General features: G+C 31.7%; 1 protein-coding gene across 1 annotated transcript in view; it reads left to right on the top strand.

Annotated features, from left to right (window-relative positions):
* Nucleotides 1–15,650, top strand: part of CALCRL (calcitonin receptor like receptor) — a 106,807-nt gene that overhangs the window by 58,515 nt on the left and 32,642 nt on the right. Inside the window, exons 3-9 of the mRNA XM_017545051.2 lie at nt 3,376–3,466; nt 3,641–3,807; nt 5,402–5,488; nt 7,721–7,853; nt 10,819–10,929; nt 11,031–11,143; nt 12,532–12,623. Coding sequence (XP_017400540.1) covers nt 5,405–5,488; nt 7,721–7,853; nt 10,819–10,929; nt 11,031–11,143; nt 12,532–12,623 — 533 coding nt within the window. The 5' untranslated portion in view covers nt 3,376–3,466; nt 3,641–3,807; nt 5,402–5,404. The remainder of the gene's footprint in view (nt 1–3,375; nt 3,467–3,640; nt 3,808–5,401; nt 5,489–7,720; nt 7,854–10,818; nt 10,930–11,030; nt 11,144–12,531; nt 12,624–15,650) is intronic.

Consider the following 15,650-nt stretch of genomic DNA (forward strand, 5'->3'; position numbering starts at 1 on the left):
CCAAGGATTCCACTTAAACATATTTCTCCTGAGAACAAATTCATCATTTCATTTCCCAGTATGAAAGTCTATCTAAGTTGACTTTCACCTGTATTTGCAATGGCATTATGCACATGCCTTTCCATGATTCATCTATTATGGAACTTGAGACTTCTTGATGACAGGGATGAGTCCTCCATAACTACCACTCACCACATGTGTCTGCTGGCAAGGAAACTTTACTAGGTCCTTTGCAAAGTAGATGACTCAAGTGAATTGCACTACCAAATGAATTGGTCATTGCTGGATCTTATAGAATGTACAGGTGTCCACTATGTGTTTGAGTGGCTGCTACCTACACTTGCTGCTCCATGTTTGACAAATACAGGGGCCATACTCCAGTCCCCTTGATTAGGAGTACAGGTACATAAGTTTACACAGTGAAAAACACAACCTTATTCCTAGCAGCACATTTTCCAGATCATTAGGGAATAGGGTAAAGAAGGAAAGCTACAAAAGTGAAAATATTTGCATTAATAAATATTTTGTGAGTTGAATACTTTTTAATTATTGATGTCAGGATGATTTAGTTACCACTAAGAGATATTTCATTAAGATACTTTTTGGAACTCTGATTTTGAGGTCTATTAGATAAGCAACAAAAATAATGGTAATGTTGGATGAAATGTTTTTCAAATGTGTTGGTTTTGGAAAAACTTCAAACAAGATTTTTGAAGCAGTTTCCCCCTCAAAATTTGGAGTTCATGTGCATATTGAAGGTAGTTTAATCCTGACTAATATATAAATCATAAAAAATTATTTTGTAAAACACATCTGATTTTTAAATAGAATACATTTATTTATGTTACTAGTATATTTAAATATATATGCTTTTATACAGAAAAATTTGAACTACTAACATCTTAAATATGTACTACAATGTCTCAAATTTGGCTTAACCTTTATGTCTTCCAAATGCAGTACTGAAAACTACTGTTTATTTAACATCTAAGCAATCACAAACTTCAAAATTGAATCGTTTTCAGGATTTTATTTTGTAAGAAAGTAGACGTGTAGATATAAGAAACACCCCCACAATTTTCATTGTCAATACATTTTCAAACACTATCTAAAACTTTTTAATGAAATAGATGACAATTAGTAGTTATGATCAGTGTTCTTGATTGTGACTTTAGGATCCTAAAGTAATTTACTGGTTTATGTTTTAATCCATTTAGTCATTCATATATGGTAAACTTTTATTAACTGTCAGTCACCAAGGATGCAAAGATAAATCAGTTATGAAACCATATCGTCAAGGAAAATAGATACTTTACTAATAATAATCATGCATTATAATAAATTAATAAAGTTAATCAAAGTAAGATTAAACTATAGTTTAATTCAAAAGGCTTTTTTGCCATACTTTAGTTCTTTAAAATGTACTTAAATAAAATATTCAGCTAGACTACTCAGTGTCTCCACCATCCTGAAAAAATGAAAATTGATGTAAATTTCTCCATCTAATAAATAAAAACAAATATTTGTAACAAAATTATAAACAAATATTAGGACAAAATATATCTGAAAAAAAAGAGTTGCTATGCTTAGCTTGTTTGGGATATTTTTGTAACTTTTCTAATATAGATTATTCTTTAAGTTCTAGATGGAAAACTGTGATAACTTCAGAAATATGAGATCTGCTTTATTGCCTTCTATATATTTAGGGAAAAAATAGTTGAGTTTCCTGCAGTAATTTGTTACTGTCTGTCTTCATGCATACTAAGGGACATTTTAGTGATTATTAAATAAGTAATAGAGGCCAGGCACAGAGGCTCATGCTTGTAATCCCAGCCCTTTGGGAGGCAGAGGTGGGCGGATCACCCAAGTTCAGGAGTTCGAGACCAACCTGGGCAACATGGCGAAATCCCGTCTCTACTAAAAACACAAAACTTAGCCGGGTGCAGTGGTGGGCACCTGTAATTCCAGCTATTCAGGAGTTGGAGGCAGGAGAATTTCTTGAACCTGGGAGGCAGAGGTTGCAATGAGCCAAGATTGTGCCACTGCACTCCAGCCTGGGCTAGAGAGTGAGAGGAAGACTCCTTCTCAAAAAAAAAAAAAAAAAAAGAAAGAAGAGGAAGTAATAGAGGACAGTGTGATATCCTCAAATCCTTACTAATAACTCATTTATTTAGAATTGAATCTCTTATTTCCTTAGCAAAAATTTCTTGAGCAGTCATTTTCTGTCAGGTACTATGTTAAACACCAGATAGTGATTTGCAAAAGCAATTTTGCCTATATAAGACAGTGAACACAAAAACAAATTACCTTTCATATTTATGGATGGATTAAATGATAAACTTTTGCAAAACAAATAATTATAAAGAATGTGATATTATTTAAAATAATCAGTTTTAAATAAAATATATCTGTGCATATAGAAGTTACTTGGAATACAGAATTTATAATGTAAATTTTTATATTAATCTAACAAATAATGCTGAATAGATTGGTGTTTCATTAGGTTAGATTAAATTGCATGGGAAATAGAACTTAGCCAAGAGTAGGCCATGAATTAGGAACTTTCAGGGCTCCACAATATAGTGAAAATTATTTAATGGTCACAACAAATCTATAAAGTATGCAGTATCATTTCCTATCACATTTCCAGGTGAAACGTGCATGGAAGAGTGTATCTAATAATGAATTTTAAATTGCTTTAATTTTTTGTTATTTAACACAAATCCTAATAAATTATAATTAATATGTTAAGGAGTTTTAGGAGTTACTGTATCTGTTAACTGTTTTCATTCTTCAACCAAAGTGTGTACAAAAATGAAAACCAAAGCCAAAAAAACCCCTCCCTTCTTTCACCTTGCTATTAATACTTGATGATAGTGAAAGCTCCACTAAGAAGATTAAAAAACAAAATTTATTTTTAAAGAGCATGAGCATAATTTAGGATGATTGCAGAATTATATGACTATAAACACAATAAATAAGTATTTATCTAACATAAATGCCTGAGGAAAACATTTTAGTAATTCTATCAAAAAAATGTAAATATCTAAAATTTAACAATTTATCAAGTGAAAATGACATAATAAGTCTTTAAAAATTAATTACTCATAGAAAATATGTACATTTTCAGACCAAGTGTGTTCTCATAATCTAGATCTATAATTCATATTGAAACATCACATGCTATGATATGAATATGTTAATGCTATTTAGTAACTCAAATCTGTTGTAAGCAAAAAAGGCTTTCAAAGGTTGGAATTGTTCAATAAAAATATGATTTTAGTAGCAGTATTTACTTTGAAATTTTAAATTTATCATGGAAATAATTTTGGTCATTAACATAATATTAAATTATTACATTAATCAATATTTCAGGTCTTGACCCCTGAATTTAAGAAATTCTTAAAGACAATGTCAAATATGATGCAAGAGAAAATGTGATTTGAGTCTGGAGACAATCGTGCATGTAAGTATTGGGAAATTAGATTTTCTCATGGTAAAATGTAATAAAAACGAAAATATTTACTTATTAATTACTGAACTGAAGAAACTTTGATTCATTGTCTTCTGTCTATAACAACACTAGTTTTATTAAAATTGATAGAGTGCTTCATGATATTTTGGTTATATTTTCCTCAAGATCATCTAATAATAAAAACCCAGGCTAGCCGATAGAAGAGAAAACAATATTCAAAAGATTGCTGCAACTAAAAAGAAAACGACTGCAACTTGACAAGATTGTGGCAAACTTCAGTTTGTCAACTACAACTGGACAACGTTGCAAACCAAGATTGCTACAACTTCTAGGTGAGTCATTGGTGAGGGCTACCAATGGCACAAATTCTATGTGATAATTAATGATGTGCTCTCATTGAATGTCATAATAAAAATGATAAGCAAAATATGTGAACATGTAAAGAAGGTTTTTAAATTTTTTTCCCTCATTAGCTCTATAATAAAAACCATCACTAGTTTCCTAACAATATTAAATCTAAGTTCACAGTTCAATGGCAAATATCTGTTGATCAGAATTTTTTTCTCTCTAAATATTGTTTGCATATTCAGTGTATTAGTCCATTTCATGCTGCTGATAAAGACATACTTGAGACTTGGCAATTTACAAAGGAAAGAGGTTTAATGCACTTAGAGTTCCACATGGCTGGGAGGACCTCACAATCATGACGGAAGGTGAAAGTCATGTCTCATATCATGGCAGCAAACAAGATAAACTCCCATTTATAAATCCATCAGATCTTGTGAGCCTTATTCATTATCAGGAGAACAGCAGTGGAAAGACCTACCCCCATGATTCAATTATCTCTCACCAGGTCCCTTCCACAACACATGAGATTTGGGTGGGGACACAGAGCCAAATCATGTCATTCAGTCAAATAAATATTATATTCTATGGCTATACACTGACAATGTGTCTGAGTCGGGTGCTCCTGGACTTCACAGGGTGTAAGAATTTGGAAATACACTACAGCGATTCTTGTCTCTCATAATTAGGAACTGGATTTTAAAGGCCATTTTTCATTAGCTCAGACTTGTATGTAGCATTAAAAATATTCAAACAAATATTTTATTTAATACTGTTCTTTCCCTGTAACCTTATTTCAATAATGTGGATGATTTAGGGAATCTTTTATTTCCTAATTTTTAAAAAATTGATTTTCACTAGTGAAGAATAATTTCTATTAAATTATAAGGACATTTTATGATGTATAGATGTTGATTCTCAAGAAATTAGTTGAGAACAATTTCCCTTCTTAAATTACTGAAGTCAGAAAATTTAAAATTAGATGCTTACAGAAAATAAAGGTAAACTTGATAATAAAATATGCTATCAAAATTGTTTATGTCCGTTTAAAACTCTTTAATACCTTTATCATTTGTTTTCTAATTATAAAAAATTATCTATCTATCTATAAGGAGCATTTCCGTTTGTAAGTCTAATTAAATTAAATTAAAATGTGTTAATAAGCTCCTTAGTACTTTATAATGCTCTTAAACATTTGTAATCTATTTTAATCTGCTGGGCAGGGTGGCTGACACATGTAATCCTGACCAACATGGTGAAACCCCATCTCTATTAAAATACAAAAATTAGCTGGGTGTGGTGCATGCACCTGTAATCCAGCTACTTGGGAGGCTGAGGAGGGAGGATCACTTGAACCTGGGAGGTCCAGCTGCAGTGAGCTGAGATTGCGCCACTGCACTCTCGCCTTGGCAACAGAGACCCTGCCTTTAAACAAACAAACAAACCCCCAAAACCATTAATCAAATATTTAAAGTACAATTATTGAGTTAATACGTGTTTTAAAATGAATTCTCTATTGAGAGCCATCTACATTTATTTCATAAATATTGATGAATTATATTTCTTTTTTTTCTATTACAGTTTATGCTATATAGCATATTTCATTTTGGCTTAATGATGGAGAAAAAGTATACCCAGTATTTTCTGGTTCTCTTGCCTTATTTTGTGGTAAGCATAAAAATATATGATTATTTCTGTTTTTGCTTCCAATATACCTGTAATTGATAAAGCAAATTAAGGAAGTTACTAGATATGTAAATTAATCACATTTTTGTATCTAATTGATACAGCAATAATGTGTTTTCATTCAGTGTATGCTTTTAGGTCTATAACAGGTATAGAATGAGAAGGAAGTAGAGGGAATCAGAATGGGAAAGATCAATAGACACAAATGCATAAGACACCAGAGGAAAGTAATCAGAGATACAAATGGAATGACTCCATAGTACAGGTTTTACGTAGTAGAGAAAATAGTTTCAACCAGACTTGTTGATTCACAGTTAGATCTGTTTAAAAAAAGTGATTCTCCCATTGATATTTCTCCCATTCTGCCAGTTGATTGACATATCTTGATTGCAAGGCAATTTAGAATCATGTAGTGTGTTTTAAATTAATTTCCTCAATCCTTCATTCAAATAAGCAGACATTGATGTTAAATTTGGGGCATGTGTGTGCATAAGTGTGCATACTCATCTGCCCCTCTACATGTATACACTGAGGATATGGGGCCCAAGGTGGAAGGTAGACAAAGAAGACAAAAACTCAATTGCTCTGCTTGAGAATCATATACTTCATACACTTAATTTTATTTTTATTATAGTAATGAATTACCCATATTTTTCTCTGCCTCAAAATAAAATAGTGACTGTGCTCTTATCTTATAACAAACATGAGAAACCAAGAGATATACTCTCATTTAGTCCTGTGACAGCAAAGAATTTGTTTGAGGTGTCTCTAAGCAAACACCACAAAGATGGAAAGATGGAAACAAACCCTGAGAATAAAGAAAACCTAAATGAAAAAAAGAAAACGAACAAACCCAAGACTATATTCCTGTCAGCATTTGTATTTGAAAACATTTTCAAGTCTAGGAGCAGTCCAAATTCTGCACTTCTTAGATAGTATCTCTAAGTTGACTTCAGCTCACACCCTCCACTGAGCAAGCTGCACAGAACATTTCTTTCCTGCAGGCAATTCTGTAATAGATTACCAACTGATTATTGTAATTTAAGATATTATGACTCTTCCTCTTGAATTCGTGTAAGATAGTATACAAATCAGAGTCTGTATTCCAAGTAGGGATAAAAATGATGCTGATTTATCCAGAGGGATAAAAAATGATATGGATTTATGCAATTCTATAGACTTTTTGAGAAGAACAGCAGTTATGTGGTTTTCAAATATATTAATTTCCTTTATATTCCACATTTCCACTTATTACTTGTGCAGCACTACCACTCCATACATTTTTATTTGGCAATAAATAAAGGAATGAAGGAGTTAATGATGAATGGTGGTCACACGATGGTAAAACTTGACTGGTGCTACAACAGTGAGGGAATGTCATTTTGACTTTACTAAATTCAACATCCTGCTAGAAAAGAGAAATACGACAATGAGGGGACAAAGGAAGGATAGGAAGATAACAGCTTATGGAATATAGTTCATATAAATTATGCAAAAATTACTACTAGAAATAGGTTAAAAAGAGGTTTATTCAGGCTTCATATTATAAATCAGAAAAAATGTCATGTGGAAATTAAAGTAGAATTGAAGCTTAAAATAGTGCTACTATATTGAAAGAAAATAAATATATAACTTGTCCAAAAACTTTATTGTTGTGCATAGAAGAAAAATTTCTATTTGCCAACATCATAAATGATGTCGCCATTATTTTTATTATCAAAATATCATAACAATGGCCATAAATTGTGAGTAGTTCCATGTGCCAGATATATCTCCTCTGTCATCTTGATGTTATTTTATACTATTTTACAATAAGGAAGCAGAGGTTTAGCGGGAGGGGACAGACAATATCTTGCCTTCATTCACAGAGCCAGGAAAAACACTGGGGTCAGATTGGAAGACATCTCTGTCTACATTCCAGAACATGTATTAAGGAATGTCCTGGAGCTGGCTACCACAGGCTTCTGAGAACCAACTGTGCTTTCCCACTCTGCCAATGGTGACATCTTGCTGGTGTTTTGAAAGTGGACATGGTGGGGATATTTATACCATGAAAATAGCAAACATTACAAATTGGAGATTTTTCCCCAGAGAACAAGTTCATCTTCCAGTACATCACTGCACTGGCTGTTTTTCACTGTAACAGACTGCCTTTGACAAAGACATTCTTAAAAACCTTTTCATGAAGTTGATACTGTTTTTTTAATCCCTTAGATTCTTGTTACAGCAGAATTAGAAGAGAGTCCTGAGGACTCAGTGCAGCTGGGAGTTACTAGAAATAAAATAATGACAGCTCAATATGAATGTTACCAAAAAATTATGCAAGACCCCATTCAACAAGTAGAAGGTAAGCATGACTACTTAATTGTAAATGCATTTGGCATATTTTTAAAAGAAAACTACTCCCATTATATCATTATAAGTTCCTTAGGTCCATTATTAAAAATAGATTAGTTGCTACCTTTTTGTATATGTGTAGTTTTAATGTTGTTTGAGGAACATCTTATGACATCATGTTATATCTCTTTTTTAAAAATTTTATTATTTTACTTTAAGTTCTGAGTTGAGTTCTGGGGTACATGTGCAGATTGTGCAGGTTTGCTACATAGATATACACGTGCCATGGTGGTTTGCTGCATCCATCACTCCATCATCTATATTAGCTATTTCTCCTAATGCTATCCCTGTCATAGCCCCTCCCCCCCCCGACAGGCCCCAGTATATAATGCTCCCCTCCCTGTGTCCATGTGTTCTCATTGTTCAACTCCCACCTATGAATGGGAACATGTGGTGTTTGGCTTTTTGTTCCTGTGCTAGTTTGCTGAGAATGATGGGTTCCAGCTTCATCCATGTCCCTGCAAAGGACATGAACTCATCCTTTTTGATGGCTGCATAGTATTCCATCGTATATATGTGCCACATTTTCTTTATCCAGTCTATCACTGATGGGCATTTGGGTTGGTTCCAAGTGTTTGCTATTGTGAATAGTGCCTCAATAAACATACATATGCATGTGTCTTTATAATAGAATGATTTATAATCCTTTGGGTATATACCCAGTAATGGGATTGCTGGGTCAAACGGTATTTCTAGTTCTAAATCTTTGAGGAATTGCCACACTGTCTTCCACAATGGTTGAACTAATTTACATTCCCACCAACAGTGTAAAAGCATTCCTATTTCTCCATATCTTCTCCAGCATCTGTTGTCTCCTGACTTTTTGATGATCGCCAAACTAACGGGCGTGAGATGGTGTCTCATCGTGGCTTTGATTTGCATTTCTCTAATGATCAGTGATGAGAAGTTTTTTTTTTCATGTTTACTGGCTGCATAAATGTCTCCCTTTGAGAATTGTCTGTTCATATACTTTGCCCATTTTTTGATGGGTTGTTGTTAAAAATTTAATAAAAATATGTGACAATGATCTGTTTAGCATGATTCTTTTTAGGGTACAAAGATATTTAAAGCTAGGGTACAAAGATATTTAAATCAAGTACGTATTAACACAAAAACACAGATTTTAATGACAGTTGACTTTCAGTTTATGTAACTGTCTATTTCTTTTTTATTTACAACCTGCTTGATAGGAAGTTGCATAATAATATAATGAATACAAAAGTATTGTTTTGCATAATACACACAGTTTGCATAGTACATTTGGCAGCAAAGTTAATAAAATCTAAGTGCTTCTGTTTTCATTAAGATATTCTTCTGTTTTTTGGGGTAACATTTATTGAGAGCTAAGAACCAGATATTTGCCTAGATTCTGAAGATAAAAGATGAGTAACACAAGCAGAGTTGCCAGATAAAGCAAAACAAAAATAGGTCCTATATTTTACCTGGTAACCCTAAAGAAAGGGTTATTTTCAAAATATCAAATGTAAAACTCACAGTAAAATAAAATTTAAAAGACTCTTTACATATTTCTAACTTTTAAACCCTTCCAAATCTTCTCACTATATATTATATAAAAGTAGATTTCAATTTAATTGTTGAACAATAGGAATATCTTTGTAGGATTTCATAATAAAAGCATTCTGTGGTAAAATAAGTTCAGGATCATTGTACAATACATCTTCTTGAAGTTTTATAATACACTTTGTAATTTAAATACTTTAGAAAATCTTGCAATAAAGAGCTATTTGTATTTCAACTTTCTGTCTCTAAAATCCATTTGACCAGAGAAACATTTTTCATAGAATACCTAGTCACATCTCATTCAAATACCATAAAACACAATTTCAAAAATTCTGGACCTTGCAATCTCTCACACTACCAATGCTGTAGTAAATTAGAAAGGTTCTTTTGGAGCTGTGATATGGACACATTTGAGATGCTTTCTAACACTACATCAAGAAATTTTTTAAATAGGCTATAAAATTTATTTTATTTAGAAATATATGAATTCAAACTATTTAAATAATTGTTTAAAAAATCACAGGACAAAAAATATCATTTGGAGTGATATTAAAATTTTGTTATGTTTTTTAGTTGAATTTACCTGAACTTACAGGCCATCAGAATTTTGTTCTATTTTCATAAGGGCTAGATAAATTTTGATATGGCTTTGTAAATCTGTTAAAGATACTAAACATCTCATGTAGAATTCAAGATTCTCTCTGTACCTGACAAGTTTGAAAATTACTTTCTTTGATTATAGACTTTTGAACATTGTTCAGTTAATGTACCTACATCTCACAAAATAGCTTTATGTATTTTAATGTAAGAAGTTTTGTCTTTAGTTTTGGAGAAAAATGTAAGATTATTAAACATTCTACCTTATTTGAAAAGAAAAGGAATGAAGAGCCAGAATTTGGTTGAAGGGCCTCAATAAGTATCTTTTGGGGTTGCAATGGCATAATAGGAAATACTGGACTATTTGTTTGTTTGCTTCAGAAAATATTAACACCTTTCCCTAAGCATATAGTTTCTAAAATGAAACATGTTCCTAATTTCCTTTTCTTTCTTTTAATTTTAAGTGCAGGGACACTAATTAATCACTACATTATCGCTAAGGACAACTAGCAAAGACCATTTGATTTATTAAACAAATAATTATCTTTGACAATTAGAATTAAATCTAAATGTTATATATTTAGATATTTCTAAATTTAATTTAGAATTAATTTGGAAATTATTCTGATATTATTTGATAAGAAGCCAAATAATTTCTGTACATACATTTTTATATAATATCTGCATTTTTAGTAGATGGCCTTTACTCCGCATCAGTATGAAACCACTTTTAAGACTATGTCTTCATATATAACTAGAGGAAGTTAATTATCCCTAATTTTTATTTCTTCATTAAGGCGTTTACTGCAACAGAACCTGGGATGGATGGCTCTGCTGGAATGATGTTGCCGCAGGGACTGAATCGATGCAGCTCTGCCCTGATTATTTTCAGGACTTTGATCCATCAGGTAAAAGCAGTCATGTATCTACGTATCTCCTTGACATCCATTTAATAAACTCTAGGTTAATTAAATTCCTCTTTTCCCTTTTTTTCTTTTTAATTTTGAAGAAAAAGTTACAAAGATCTGTGACCAAGATGGAAACTGGTTTAGACATCCAGCAAGCAACAGAACGTGGACAAATTATACCCAGTGTAATGTTAACACCCATGAGAAAGTGAAGGTATGTCATAATTCTGAATTGAAATTGAACTTATGCTACCTATTTAAACAGCTAGTTGTCCTTTACTGTATTGAAGAAAATTCAGTCATTATTCCATTCCCTTATAAAGCCTTTTCATAATATAATTTGAGAAGAACAATTAAGAAATATATCGAAGGAAAAAAATTATTATTGATTTTGTCATCATACTGAAAAAGCAATCCTGTTAGGTAATAGTGTAATTTTAAGTCAATGTTTCAGTATTGGGGTTTCAAATTTTCCAAAGAAAACATACCTTAAAAGCGTAAGAAAAGGAAAATCTTTCATTTGCAGTGGAATTCCTAGAATGACCTCTGAAACTGTGCTCAAGTAAACAGGATAAGCCCAGCAGGGTTTAAACAGTCCTGTCTCTCCCTCAGCAGAAGGCTTTCATTCTGACTCTTAGGTCACATGCACTCAGGATCGCATTCTTAAACACTACATGTGAAGTCAAGATTAATTACAATTTGGCACCGTAATATAGCTTCAAGAGAAATCACTTGCATGTATTTGCATGTTTTTGGAATAGAGGCAGTTTGTCACAGTGATTACAACTGTGAATCCTAAAACCCGATTTCCTCTTTCTGCTTCTTACCATCTGTGTGACCTTGAAAAAGCCATTTTACATCTCTCTGTTTCAGTGCCCTCATATATGAAATGAGGGTAAGAACAGATTTTATCCTTATTATTTTCATAGGTATTGACTTAACACAAAAAACACTTAAAAGATTAGCACATAGTAAGCTCTTGATAACTACCAGCTATCATTATGTTTATAAATAATATATTCCTGGCTTATTCAGAGAAGAGTTGGAAGATAATTATACAAATGCACAATAAATGGAATATTGACAAATAAAAATAAAAAAGTGAAAACCATGAGAATGAACACATTTGTACAAATGATAGGATCTTCTAAGTTAACAAATTGAGATTTGTTTCTGAGCTTCAAATTTGTCAAAGAAAAAAGAAACTCAGTTGGAAAAGAAACTTTTCTCTGAGATTTGAACAAAACAAATCATCAAGCAGCATTTGTTTGAAGGTGCACAAAATATAAAATACTAGTTTCATATAGTATATAATCTAGATCAATCAAAATGTTGCTTCATAGATTAAATATCTGACCTCTAATTTTTTTTAATTATTTTTAAAAGGGCATGCAATTTATAAATTTTGATACTGTAGCTTGATAACTATTCTTCATTTGAGATGTGTTCAAGTATTTCTTGATTTGCAAACTAATCATTGTAAAACTATCAGAACACATTTAAAAAATATATTTTATTCAATTGAATTTGAACTTCTACATGTGTGGAATTATAGATTCTTATAGTATTGATATGAACCAAATTTTTTTATGCAAATTACAGACTGCACTAAATTTGTTTTACCTGACCATAATTGGACACGGATTATCTATTGCATCACTGCTTATCTCGCTTGGCATATTCTTTTATTTCAAGTAAGTAAATTTAAAATATTTTACGAAAATTACAAGTTGTCTTGGGTGAATGCCCTGTCATGTGCATATTTATGTCATGTGCTGACAAAATATAAAAATATTGACAATGCATAATGTTTACAATAAATTGAATGTTTAAAATAAGTTGAAGTAAGTTGGTCTTAGCTTTGTAAAACATGTAGGGGAGATTGATGAAACATCTTAACCCCAATTTTACAAAATTAGTAGGCATATAAAAATGAAGACATATAATAAGAAGGGAGCCCAAACCAATATACAAAGCTAAATGTATTTTCTTTGGGAACTGTCAAATACTATAGGCCATCTTAATTTATGCTTAGCTTTTGGCCAATTTTAATGTCAGAATAAGTATGCATTATAGAAACTGGAATTTTGTGTAAATAATAGCAATGACATTTAATATACGTTATTGAAAATATAATCTAAATATACTTTGTTTGGGGTTTTTCCTGGTTTACAGGGACATCATTAAAAAGGTTTAACTGTACTATCAATTTTACTTGTAATTCACTTCTTTTTGAGGGGGAAGAGTCAGCTCCAATTTTTTGAACAAATCAATCAACAAGCAATTTAAAATTTGTAGAAAGTTAAATTCTAAGTCATGCATGTCTTATTTTATGCCTTCACATGGTTTTCATAATTTTGAAATAGCTATAGTTATAGAATTCAGCAATAGTTATAGAATTCAGTATGACAAGAGTAAGTTGCTATGTTTCATTGTATCTTCATAAGCATTGTCATCATCTTCTGCTTTTTCTGCTCCTGTCGCTGCCGCTGCCGCCGCTGCTGCTTCTCCTTTTCCTTCTTCTTCTTTCTTCTACTCCTTCTTCTTGTTCTTCTTTTTCCTTCTCCTCCTCTTCCTTCTTCCTCCATGTTCCTTCTTCTACTAATTTTAAACAAAGAAGATATATATAAACCTATAATTCTAATATCCTATTGAGCAATTTCTTATATTTTCTAGTTTTATTTCATATTGTTTCTAGCTTTAATTATACTATTTAAAATGTTTTAACTATTTTTATAACAGAATTAATTAGTAATTTACATGTTACTAAACAGTTTCTAAACAATCATTTGAGCAGCTAAATAATTTTTTATTTAGGTGTACAAAAGTTTATAAGTTCTCTATTTTTGAGTGTTAACATTGCTTTCATTTTTTTCAATTAAAAAACACTGCAATGGACATTTTCAACTATAACTTTTCCCATATTTTGTACTATTTTCTTAGGCTACATTCCCAGAGTCTTTGGATTTCTTGGTCAAAGGGTATATATATTTTTATGGCTCTTGAAAAACATCATCTCAAAAATATCTCAAAATGCCCAATGCTCATGTTCAAAACAAATTCATAGCTTCTCCCTCCTTCTAACCCAAGCTGGTTTTCTTCCAGAGTGACCCATCTTCACAAATGACACCACCAGAAATCCAGTTACATTGGTCAGAAATTTAAGAGTAATCCATGGGACATTTCTCTCCTTTTTCTTCTCTGTCACTCTTCCCTTTTACCCTGTGAACTTAACCTTTTGAAATCCTTTTAATCTATTCCACTTGCTGATCACTACTGCCATCACCACCAGGCTTGTTCATCTAGCCTTAGTAAATTCATTTTCCATCTTCATTTAATTCGAAACAAGGCAGCCAGAATAATAGTTTCAATTATTTAGATCAAATATAGATCTGATTTTGCCATTCTTCGCTTTACAATTTTTAGACTTTCCATTGTATCCCATATAAAATCAAAATTATTAACGTGCCCTGCTTATTCTCTTTGCCTCCTCCCTAGTCTAATTAAATGTATTTATCTTTCAGGTCTAAATTTTAGCATCACTTCCTCAGTGAATTCTTACAGAATTACTTATTGTAATATTTCCAGAATTGCAATTAATGATAGTAGACATAGGGTAAAATTTTAATTTACATTTGGAAGACCATTATCTCTGCAAATTAAAAACTAATACAGCTGAGAGTCTTCAGATTAAATAGTCTATTTTTATTTTGCATGTCAGGAGTCAAAATATCCAAGATCATTAAATTTTTGAAGAAGATAAAGTTAGGAAATATAACAATTACATTTGCCTACCAAAACCAGTAGCTAGAAGGAGGACAGTGGTCTTCTAGAATTCTAAGTCATATGGTCCCAAACAAGTTTGAATTTAGTAAAGATAAATAGAGTCCTACACCAATTCCCTAAAGTCAAATGCAAAATTAACTATGTTTTTGCATGTGAAAGAGTCTAAGATTTAATGGAAAATGCTTGCTGTGAACTAATGAGGCAATAGTAGGGCTGCCAAGTGAAAACAATGCTGCAAGTCAAACCATTACCAACAAATGTACAGCACTCAATTTTAAATCTCTAATCAGACCACTTATTACCTGTTCACTACATAAGAGCAAAGCAAAAATTGGCTTATCAAATGAAGAAATTGAAGAAAATATCAGCTATCAAAGCATCAAGTTACCATACCAAGATTGGTAAACAAAAAAAGGACAAAATATATAAGGCACAATGTGTGACTTCAAGAATCCAAATGACTATAATTGAGAATACAATTGATAACATATAACAGATTAAAAAAAAACTCAACAAAAAAGTTAAAAAACAAATATAACTAAACAAAATCTAACGAACCTTATAATTGGCCTTCCTGTCACTCAGGGTTTTCAGAGAGAAATTAACTGTTAACCTATCAGGAAAGTTGAAGTAGATGGCTTATCTATACTGGGTTCTTAGCTGGACCTGAGGATCTTTAATGCTCTTTCCAAGCCCAAGAATCTATGAATGAAATAGGAATTTAGTAAAGAGGATTAAAATGAAAGAGTTATCTTTTTAATCAAAATATATAGTCTTCGTATCAGGGACGTTGGTATTTGCTAAAGTATTTTGCAAGATTAAAGCAATCTACATATGTAAACTGTATTTCTTATTGACAAAGATTTGAATAAAATGATGTTCAATATTTTTTTTTTTTTTTTTTGAGACGGAGTTTTGCTCTTGTTACCCAGGCT

This window comes from Cebus imitator, unplaced genomic scaffold (genome assembly GCF_001604975.1).
Source record: "Cebus imitator isolate Cc_AM_T3 unplaced genomic scaffold, Cebus_imitator-1.0 Scaffold176, whole genome shotgun sequence".
NCBI lineage: Eukaryota > Metazoa > Chordata > Mammalia > Primates > Cebidae > Cebus > Cebus imitator.